The 10,790-nt window shown below is 45.7% G+C and overlaps 1 protein-coding gene across 3 annotated transcripts; it reads right to left on the reverse strand.

Moving 5' to 3' along the window:
- Positions 1 to 248: 248 nt before the first annotated feature.
- On the reverse strand, positions 249 to 9,355 carry KLF6 (KLF transcription factor 6). 3 transcript variants are annotated; one of them, XM_072925335.1, is made up of 4 exons: positions 8,822 to 9,355; positions 5,572 to 5,959; positions 3,533 to 3,656; positions 249 to 3,106 (listed from the first exon to the last, which is right to left on the reverse strand). In XM_072925335.1, exons 1-4 carry the CDS (start codon positions 8,921 to 8,923, stop codon positions 3,055 to 3,057), a joined length of 666 nt encoding a protein of 221 aa, XP_072781436.1. In that variant the 5' UTR covers positions 8,924 to 9,355; the 3' UTR covers positions 249 to 3,054. The 3 variants fall into 3 exon arrangements, with proteins under 3 accessions (XP_072781436.1, XP_012426869.1, XP_072781435.1); XM_012571415.5 differs by having other exon boundaries at positions 5,386 to 5,959; positions 8,822 to 9,353; XM_072925334.1 differs by lacking the exon at positions 8,822 to 9,355 and adding an exon at positions 7,830 to 8,222 and having other exon boundaries at positions 5,386 to 5,959.
- Between the last annotated feature and the right edge of the window lie 1,435 nt (positions 9,356 to 10,790).

The following is a 10,790-nucleotide window of genomic DNA, read 5'->3' on the forward strand; positions in this document are numbered from 1 at the left end:
AATCACATTAACTATTTATTCCGCTGAGGCAAATGGTGAGTCAAGAGCAGCTCTTCAGATATGGAAGAACTCCTACTTTCTACTGCCAAAACGATTTTCCCAAAAGGGCTTGTCTTCCACAAAGTGACCTGACCCAAAGGTGTTCACACCCATGACCAGGCGTGACCCAAGACAAAGCAGCAACACAGTCCCTGACATTGTTTGATGTGCAGGACTTGGAGAGAAGAAAGATGAAAACAGACACATGATGCTGATAAGAATTTCTTTTTATGTTATTCCAATAAAAAATACATTCATACAGAAATATAACAATCTTGCAAAAAACAATTTCAAATAAAATCTTGTAAAACAAAATTTTTACAAAAATCTTACAAAGAGATTCTTTAGATAACAGGGTGCTTCAAAAACAAAAAAGAAATTTCACTAATAGAAACTTTTTCTTCTTAAATTTCAAGCAAAAATGTTTTATTTTTTTATTTTTCAGCTTGATTGAGGCTCAGTTATCACCTGAACAAAATGTACTTGCTTATTAAGAAAATTACAGGCATTTGACATATGGCACACAGCCCCACCCCATCCACACAAGTCTGATGGTATTTCACAATTGAGACAAGCCAGTGCAAGTTTTTTTTTTTTTGTTTTTGTTTTTATGGGGTTGGTTTGTTTAATTTTTTTTTTAATTTCTTGTTTATAAGAATTACGGCTAAGCCAAGGACAATGCAAACAAGGAGTTAAAAATACAACAAAACCCAATTGTAAATAGAAATTAATTTTCTGGATTTTTTTTTTCTGTTTAGGGGAAGAAAAAAAAAGTGCATTTCAGGCAATTTAAACCAAAAGTGAAATGAGAATGATTTAAGCCTTTGTGTTCCATAGAACCAGATCACTTGCATATACTTTTTTTAAACCACTTATCTACATACATTTCCAGGAAGATATACCAAAATATTAGCAGAGTAAGCAAGACTGATAATTAATAGTAAAAGAAACAGGTCACATGTTTCATTGCATCAACTGTAGTGAGCTGGTTTAAAAAAAAACATAACAAAACAAAACTGGTTTTGGACAGACTATCCCTACTCTAGGAAAAAACAGTCTTTATTTCAGCTGAACTATGTAAAATTAGAGCTTAACCACCACAACGACTAGCTCACTCACAGGTCCTCCAGCAAGCTGGAAGGCCAAAACCCGAGTGCACTTCTTCTGCACACAGCTAATATTCTTTTAGCATGCCAAAATTCAGTTCATATCATTCTTAAATGGCCACAGATACGCTATTCCAGACAACCTAATAACTACAAAACACAGTCAGCAGTCTGAGAAGGACTGAATGCCAACAAAGCCTTTAGCATACCATTAAGCTAAAGGTAAAGCCTCTAAAAATGCTAGATTTTAATTAACTGTATCTTTCATTTCTTTGTCTCCTTAATGACCATATTACAGGGAGGAAGGGAGAAGAGGGAATATTTTGATGGGCTGTGGCATTTTCTAGCTATGTGTTCTAATTCTTTTCCTTTTAAAAAAAATATTTATATATTATCTATATATATACACACATACACAGACTGTACACACAAATATACATACACAATTATTTTTCTGCCCACTTTTAAAAAAAAAGTAATATAGTTTCTTTCTGTATGACCAACAGATAGCTAGATATATAGATGTGAAACTTGTGCCTTTTAAGCAAATACATCTTTTAATACTTCTGTATCTTTAATATGTATGAAAACTTGACATATTAAGTACAGTTGGGGTGTGTATATACACAGTTGTTGTGCAAGGTCAATATAAAAAAAGTCTCAAGGTGGCAGAACTGGTCAGGTATTCAATTGGCATATGCATTATACTGTAACACAGTCAAATTGTCTAAGTTAAACAAATACTGTACTGACATGAATGACTTTTCTCTATATTTGTCTTTGTGAAGGAGGACCCTGGAAGTAACCTTTTTTTCCCCTCATATTATACATTTGATACAGTACAATGCCAGGTGAAAAGAGAGCCTTAATAAAGCATGCATCACCCATACCCCTGTATAAGACCCCCTGCAAGAGAAGGTCACTTGCATAAGGCACCATTATTAAGGTCAACAGTGCATTAACAGCTAGAAAACCAGAAGTTAGTCCTCAAGGCATAAATAAGAGAAAAATTAGCTGCATGAGAAAAATCAGTTTCTAACCAATAGTGGTTTTATCCACCCAACAAAAAAATTATTCATGTTCCATACATTATGTAACATTAGACCAATTGTATTTTAGCTGCTCTTAACTGGAATCAAAACTGCAGTCCTGATTAAAGAATGGAAAAGCATATAGTTCCCCAGAACCATGCAATAACCTTTGTATTATAATGAAAAGTTATAGTTGTGTTACATTTGTAAATACACAGCTTATACAATGGATTACAAATGAGCTCTGTAGCAAGTAAAACAAGCTACTTGACACATTGCACGTTTAATAGCTGCACCAGACACCTAAAGCTCCTCTCACACAGGAACAGGGAGGTTTCCCCATTTCCATTCTGGCATCCTGACTCTCTTTATTCCCCCCTTTCCCCCTCTCAGGTTTTCCCTCTGAAAAGGTGCAGACACCCCTCCCCCCACCCCTTGGAAATGATTGGTGGTCGTCCCATCTCACAAGATATTCCTCACATACAAGACATTCAGACTATTTTTTTTCTCTTACAGTTATAAAACAACCACAAGAAAAAAAATGTGCCTCAGCATACAGTCATCAAGAGATCCTCATCGCATACAGTCGCCCAATCATTAACATTCTCAGTGCACATGCTCACGGCAAAGGCTTAGGAGCCACTCAGAAGGTTAGATACCAGTGTATGAGTCCAGGAAACCCCAAACATCACGCACCGCGGTTGCTATGCCGTTCTTACATGACTTATTAGCCCTCAAAAGACCTTCAAGGAAGTGAGGTCCTGGAGGCAACTGGGTAGGGTGCAAAATGGCATGCTTTGGCTGGAACACGCATCCCTCCGCTCAAGGCTCTTCAACCTTGACGCCTCTTAGCCCGCAGGATTCACCTCTTGACCCACTCAGAGGTGTCTCTTCATGTGAAGGGCCAGGTGGTCAGACCTGGAAAAACACCTGCAAGGCAAGAGCGAGGCTGCGCGTTAGCCCGCGGCCGCCGAACGCGACACGCAACGCAGCGCGCGGGGCTGAGGCACCTCCCCTGGCTCTGCTGCTCCAAAACACAGCTGGCAGAGGAGGCACTTGGCATTCCCAGGATACATGGGAGTACTCAAGGTGTCTGTGGGCAACCAGGAGCTCTGCAGATTGGTGGTAACACTGCAGACTTCTCAACATTCATCTGCGAGACCAGGCTACAAACCACTTCCCTACGGTTTGTAAAATGGAAGGGTTTTTCTAGCCTAAATATGCAATAGTTTCCTTAAATCTACCAGACACTGTTGTGTTCCCAAGGAATTCCTACACAAGCGAAAAGCAGCCTAGACTGGCTTTCCAACAAGCATTAAAAATAACTATTTAAAAGGGTGCATTTCAACCACATACCTGTCACAGTGACTACATTTAAAAGGCTTGGCACCAGTGTGCTTTCTGAAGTGTCTGGTTAATTCATCACTTCTTGCAAAACGCCACTCACACCCTTCCCATGAACATCTGTAAGGCTTTTCCCCTACAAAGAAAGCAGATTACATGTTAGTCATGACTTCATTCAAAGACAGGTGCTATCATTTTCTATGTAAACCTCCTTCACTCCTCCAAAGACAGGCAATTTTATTTTACCTATCTGAATGCCTCAGAACACGCAAGCAAAGAAGGCTCACAAAATTCATCCACATGATTCCTACTTGTCTTGCTGCAACAGCACATCGAATAATCTCATTCTCACGAAAAATAATAATAATAAAGAGTGAATAAACAGGCTCCCAGGAAACAAAGGAATCCAGCCCTCTACTATTCCTGTTCATCTGTAATGGCAGGCTTACTCCCAAACAGGTACCATTCACTTCACAAAGGTGATTAAAGACAGCACAGCTAGGCTCCAAAATGCAATTAGGCTACTGTATTGCATCAAAGTCCTCTGTCACTAAGTCATCTGCATAACATGCAACCTCCTTTCTGCTGAGCCACTTATTCTTGGAAAAGCCTGCATACCACTTTGAACACTGCTATTTCAGCATTCAAGAAATACCACTTCCATTCACAGCAACGTTCTCAACCAGACAGCACCAGAGCACCAGTTCTGCAATACTTCTGAGCCTGGAAGCTATTTATGTCTGCTCAACAACCACAGTTTCAGGGGAAATTGTTTTTTTTTTCTTTTGAAATAATCCTGTTTTATCTGACTTCTCTGCAACAATGGGAACATCTGAGCTTGCTCAGACTTCCCATAAAAGCCACAAAATGTTGAGCTAATAAGTCAAAATAGACTCTTTTTCCTGAATTCTCTTTCCCACACCTTAGGGGGGAAAAATATAAAAAAGCCAACCATCCATATAGGTGTTTGGATTGGTACACCAAGAACACCATGCCAGTTTCTCACATTAAGCCATAACAACTGAGCCAAGGCACGGCTCTACACATCTAACTGCTGTCATAAAGAGATGTCAAATAATAAAGCTCAAACAAGCACATCAGCAGGCTACTTCAAGCATAAAATATTTATAAAAGCCCTGAAGTGTCTAGCTTCCTCACTTTCTTTCCCAATACTACACAGGATAGTTATTTTTAGTTCAGGTTTCATAAAAATAAAATGCTGTTGCTCAGTAATTTGGGATCAAATTATATAGTGGATCATACATTTTTAAGTCTAATTGGGCAGATGTGTCAGGAGGACAACAAAACACTGTGGCTTTCCAAGATTTTTTGCTGATAACGATGGCACATGTTAAATGTTAAATGAGTTACAAATATAGCCATACTTAATATAATCAAGGCCTTGGTATGTCTGATGAAATAGACCCGATGTGGACTGAAGCATAAAAAGTTCTTACAGTATTTAGTGATCCGACTGATTTTTAGAGCTACATTCCCTTTTTTTTTTTTTTCAAAAAAGTCCTTGTTCAGTTTTGCTTTAAAAATAATTGTTAAGAAAGACCTGGCACCTATTTGGGCTGGACCTTTGCTCCTGAAGACCACGTGCTGCTGCAGCTTCCCAGCTACTGCCTGCTTAGACGAGTGCCTCCTATTTGCTCTGACAGCAGCCTAATCCACCAGCAAGTGGCCTGGCTCATGAAGAGAATGAGGAAGTGATGTTGTCCATGCTAAGCCTCTGCTACTCTTACATCATCTCTCCAAACCTGGGCTACCACCCAGTGATTGAGTAATGCTGTGACACCACCACCACCACGGGGTATTCCCTACAGTAGCTGCCAGGTCTTAATAAGCATAGGGTTACTAACCTGTATGAGTGCGCTGATGTGCTTTCAGATGTGAACTTTTGGTGTAAACTTTCCTGCAACCGTTAAAGTGACACCTGTGAACACGCCTTCTGCCATCTGGCGAGGTGTCACCATTGGAGGGTGTACCTTTTTCTGCAGTCTTTCCAGTGGTACCGGTACGGATTTTCCCTGGTGAATGCAACTCACCCGGCGTACAATTCCATATCTGGGAAGAAGGCTCCTTGCTCAGCTCGGGAGACGAAGGGGGAGTGGAAGTGACAGATGAACTCAAGTTTCCTGAACTGGCTAAAACATCACTTATAGGGTCAGAGGTAAACTTTGTCGTGGGTGAGAGCTCCTCAGAGCTGTCTGAAGACTCGCTGCTCACGTCAGAATTCAAACTGTTGGTCTCTAAGTTCTGACTGGCAAGATTGTCCTCTTTTGGGACACATGTGTTCTTCAGTTCAGATTCCTCCTTTTTCTCACGTGCCAGAATAATTTTGGTCCAGAGATCCTCTTGGCTATCAAATTTGATTTCAGATGCAGAAACATAACAGGGTTCACTCTGAAGATACCGTTCCAGCTCCAAACATGTCTATGTGAAAGAGAAGGAAGAAAAAAAGAGAAAAGTTACAGGCCTGCTTAAAAATAACCAAATTATTTTACACTTCAAAAAGCATGCAGGAATGTAGTACGTTCGATTTGAGGTTTCTAGGTTCAAAACAAATTAAAGGCTCCTCAAGCCGTAACTAGGTGACTGTTACGATGAAAAGAAATCAGTTTTTGAGACCTGGGCAACAGTTCAAACACACAGCTGAAGGTGCAAGTCAGCTTTGGTTTCCAAAATAGCATTCTAATGACTCAGTTAAATTATCATCACTCTCATCATAAAATCTGTGTTTTCAGCAGGCTGATGTTGAAAAGGACCATAGAGAACCACAACATAAAACTACACTTTGCTCTTGCACCTTGACTAATTTCAAGTTGTTTTGTATCTCTCTCACACAAACACGAGGCTGAAAAGACCCAACTGAACACAATGTGCTCTGACACCCAGATAAAACCCAAACCCTGTGTTAGAAAACAAAGCCACATTTCAGCATGGCTGCAGAGCTGCCGGCCTGTCTTCTGGGGACATCAATGGAGCAGCAGACATCCTCCCATTTCCTGTGCATGAGAACACAGAACACTCGACTTTCAAAGAATGTCATTTCCAAGCTCACTGGCATGCACAGCACATAATTCAAACTGCTCCCATGCATGTTCAGAGGAACATGGAGAACTCCAACAACAGAGGAGAGAGGAGGAAAAAAGTTCCAGAATAGAAATGTCCTGTTCTATAGGATGCAAAATGGGAAATTACTCTGAGGTCCTGCTGGGAGTCCCACAATGAACAAGAACTTTATCTACTGGCCAAGAGTGCAACTGTATGAGTCATCTCTTTCTTTCTTTCACGAAATGCCAAAGGAGACTTCCTTTTAAAACCATGACCATTTGCCAAGAAAGTACTCTGCAAATGTACATGTAACAGTACATGGACAACTTCCCCCCAACCACATTTCCTTGACTCCATGAAAGAAAACAAAACAAAAAACAAAACCACCCTAAATGGGTGAAACTGTGGGTTTCAATTTCATTTCACCCTGCTGACTTTCTAGCCACCTTTCAGAGAACAGAAAAAAAAAAAAAAAAAAAGGAAAAAAAAAAAGAAGAACGTGAACTGTTATGGCAACAAGCTGATGTTTAGGGATCATTCTTTCCACTATAGGAAATGATCCATATGGAAGCTTTACGCAGAAAACGGACACACCAAGTTTCCAAACCAAACACTACTTATTTTAGCAAGATCATCTTTTCCAAGCCCGGTAGCAAAAGCCGGTCCCAAATGCCATACATTCATTCCCCTCACAGCCCCTTTCCATCTGCCCATGAGCAGAGCCGCCTCCTTTCTCCCCCAGCACCGCTCCAGTAAACTGGGTCACATGCTCTGGTCAGGCTCGGAGTGTAGGCAAAAACTGGACAGAAAAATCAGAACCACAAACAACCCCCAAAAACCAAACCCACTGTTGCACACGGTATTTATATCTTTGTCTATAATTAGGGAACTGGGTTGCAGTGCTTTTAAAAACAAGAAGTGTTTCTACAGGGATGGTACAATAGTGCTTTGATTTTCCGTGAAAACAAGCAAAAAAAGCATTTATTAAGATCTTGTTAAACTTTCATATTCCCGGCTAATTTAAATTCCTCATTAGGTAGATTAGTAATGGGGAGCAGAGTGAAGCTCTCCGAGTTTAAATGCCTCTGAAGGCTACTGGGAACGAGCGCTGGCGCTTCGCCAAGAGCCCGAATGCCTGAAGGAAACTACTTAGCTCCATTTCAATCACGTACTATGGAGCTGCCGCTCTGAAAGGGGAGAGGGGGGAGGGAGAGGGGAGGAAAAAAAAAAAAATAAAGTCATTGCATACAATTAGTAAGCATGTGAAGGTTGTAACACTTTGCATTTCAACCTTCTGGGAAAGGCTCCTTCGTCCTTCTGCAAAGCCAGCAGGTATCCGATCCGGCGGCGGGGCTGAGCGGCGGACCCGCTCCCCCGAGCCCCGCGGGGCTGTCAGACCCTGCCATCCCGCTGCTTGGATCGCAGCAAAGACAGGAAGGAGGGAAAAAAAATGGGCAAAAAAATATGTCCATTAAAGGGAAGAAGCCTCCATTCTTCTCCCTTCCCGGCCACGGCAATTAGCACAAGGGGATCGCTGTCATATGACTGACAACTCACGGGCTCACAAAGCTCCCTGCGCTGGGAGCAGCCACGCTCCGTACATGTACATACACATGCACACACACAGACGTGTGTGCCGACACTCCTGGAGGGCTTTTTCCCTGTCTTCGCCAGGAACAAAAACAATAATAGCATACATTTGCAGGAAAAAAAATATTAAACAAAACAACAACAACAAAAAAAAAAACCCAGCAGGGAAAAAAAAAAAAAACCAAAAACATAAACCCACAGCACAGGGCGCAAAGCAGCCCTTGGCCAAGGCAGGGAGCTCGGATGACAAGACCCAGCTGTGGAGTCTGGACCGGGTACAAGCGCAAAACTTTTGCCAGGACTCGGTGTGGAGCGAGCGGCGGCTCCGCGCGGCTGCGGAGCGGGGCGGCCGCGGGCGCTGACAGCGCCGGCGGTAAACAGGCAGAGACGGGGATGCGCAGCTCCTTCCATCCGCCTCGGGACTGTGCCCCCCAGACAGCCGTCTGCTCACAGCCGAAACACCTGCTTCAAAACACCGCTACACATTTGTGCTGAATTCTCCCCAAACTCCTCGCTGACACTTGGGCTTGATTTTTTTTTTTTTGCCTTTTTTTTTTTTTTTTGTCTTTTTCTTTCTTAAATCCGCTTATCCTTTAATACGGCTTAAAAAAAATCCCCGACAACAACAACAACATCGACATCCTCGTTTACCTGTTGCCAATATTCCTCCAGGGACGGCAAGGCTGAGAAGTAACCCGTGTCGTGCACAATCTGGAGTTCCTGGAAGATGCTGCACATTGGGAGAACATCCATGTCTCAAGTTGCAACAACAAAGTCAGTGCTGGTTACCAAAAATACAGATGCCTCCTTTATGTGCAGGGGTTGCGGGGTGTGTGCGGGGGGGTGTCAACCTCTGCTCTCAGTTTCCAAGTCCCCCCCCCCCTTCCTCCAGAGATGAAAAAAAGAAAAAAAAAATTGTATATATAGAGATATATATTAATTCCTTGAGGAGCTCGGGGAGGAAAAAAGACCCAAAGTTTCATGCAAAGTTTAATCGCACAGCAGGGCAGGACGTCTCCCGGGGCGGGCGCGCGGCTGTCCCCCCTCCCGCGGCCGGCGGACCTGGCGCAGGAGCGGCCCCAATATTTGCAAACACGGCGCGGACTCTGCGAGCGGAGCCCCCCGCAAAACTTCCCTATTCAAAGCTCTGCCCGGCCGCGCCGCCGCCCCGCCCCCGCGCCCGCCCCCGCCCCGCGTGATCCCGGCGCGCCGCCCGCCGCCGCCGCCCAATCCCCGCCGCGCGCCCCGCGACCCGCGTGCCGATGACGTCAGAGCCGCCCAATCGCCGCGCGGCAGACATCGCGGCTCCTCCTGGCGTGACCGAGCCCGGCCGTGACGGCTCCCGCCATTGGCCCGATTCGAAATTCGCCCCCTCCTGATTGGCCGGCCCGGCGGCAGGCTATTTTTAGCAGGGTATATAAAGCGGGGAAGCAGCGGCTGCTTTTTTTTTTCCCTTTTCCGAAGGGGCGGCGTGCGCGCGCGGGGCGGCCGCGCGGGGGAGGGGAGCGGCGAGCGCGGCGCTGCCCGCGGCGGCCGCGGGGGGCGCTGCGGAGCCGGGCCGAGGCTGCGCCGGGCCTGAGCAGGGGCGGCCCGTTGTGTCCCGTCGGCCCGGGGTGACCGTGACCACTCCAGGGCCTGAACAGGGGTGTCCCGTCTGCCCGGGGTGACCATGACCATCCCGGGCCTGAACAGGGGTGTCCCGTCAGCCCGGGGCGACCGTGACCACCCTGGGCTGGAACAGGGGTGTCCCGTCGTCAGGGGTGACTGTGACCACTCCAGGGCCTGAACAGGGGTGTCCCGTCTGTCAGGGGTGACCGTGACCACTCCAGGGCTGAGCAGGGGTGTCCCGTCTGCCCGGGGTGACCATGACCACTCCAGGGCCTGAACAGGGGTGTCCCGTCTGCCCGGGGTGACCGTGACCACTCCAGGGCCTGAACAGGGGTGTCCCGTCTGCCCAGGGTAACTGTGATCACCCCAGGCCTGAACAAAGGTGTCCCGTCTGTCTGGGGTGACCGTGACCACTCCAGGGCCTGAACAGGGGTGTCCCGTCTGTCTGGGGTAACTGTGAGCACCCCGGGCCTGAACAGGGGCGTCCCGTTGTGTCCCGTCTGTCTGGGGTGACTGTGACCAGGCCAGGGCTGAGCAGGGCTGTCCCGTCTGCCCAGCGTGACCGTGGCCCCTCAGGCCTGTGCCAGGTACCCGTGACCCCCACTCAGGTCTATGAGGGCTGTCCCGTCTGACTGGCATCATCGTGAACCCCACACAGCACCATCCCCGTGAGGCTTCGAGGCAGCACCAACTGCCCCATGTGTTCGGTTTTCCAGCGAGCAGAAGGGTTTGGACCTTTCTGTCCTTCCTTTGTACCCTGAGGGACAGCTGGGAAGGCCTCAATGACACCTTGGAGAGGAGTGGGGTCCCAAAGCAGACCTGGAGCTTCGTGTGGAGAGAGGTCTGCTCATGAATGAATGGCTCAGTGGATGTTCCTGGCCAGCACCATCCAACGCTGCTTCTCCCAGTGCCACCTCAGCACAGATAGTTATTTGTGTTCATGGAGCTTTTTTAAGGCTAGACTTGTCAATGATATGAATTCTTAATATAATTTAAGAAACTGTGGTCACTA

The sequence above is a fragment of the Taeniopygia guttata genome, chromosome 2 (genome assembly GCF_048771995.1).
Source record: "Taeniopygia guttata chromosome 2, bTaeGut7.mat, whole genome shotgun sequence".
NCBI classification, from domain to species: Eukaryota; Metazoa; Chordata; class Aves; order Passeriformes; family Estrildidae; genus Taeniopygia; species Taeniopygia guttata.

Bases quoted from the DNA above. Each gene is read 5' to 3' on its own strand.
- KLF6 (XM_012571415.5), bottom strand. From the start codon at position 8,923: ATGGATGTTCTCCCAATGTGCAGCATCTTCCAGGAACTCCAGATTGTG. The intron at 5,960-8,821 runs GTAAACGAGGAT...TCTTTCACATAG, and splicing joins TGGAGGAATATTGGCAACAG to ACATGTTTGGAGCTGGAACG. The intron at 3,657-5,385 runs GTTAGTAACCCT...CTTTCTTTGTAG, and splicing joins ACATCAGCGCACTCATACAG to GGGAAAAGCCTTACAGATGT.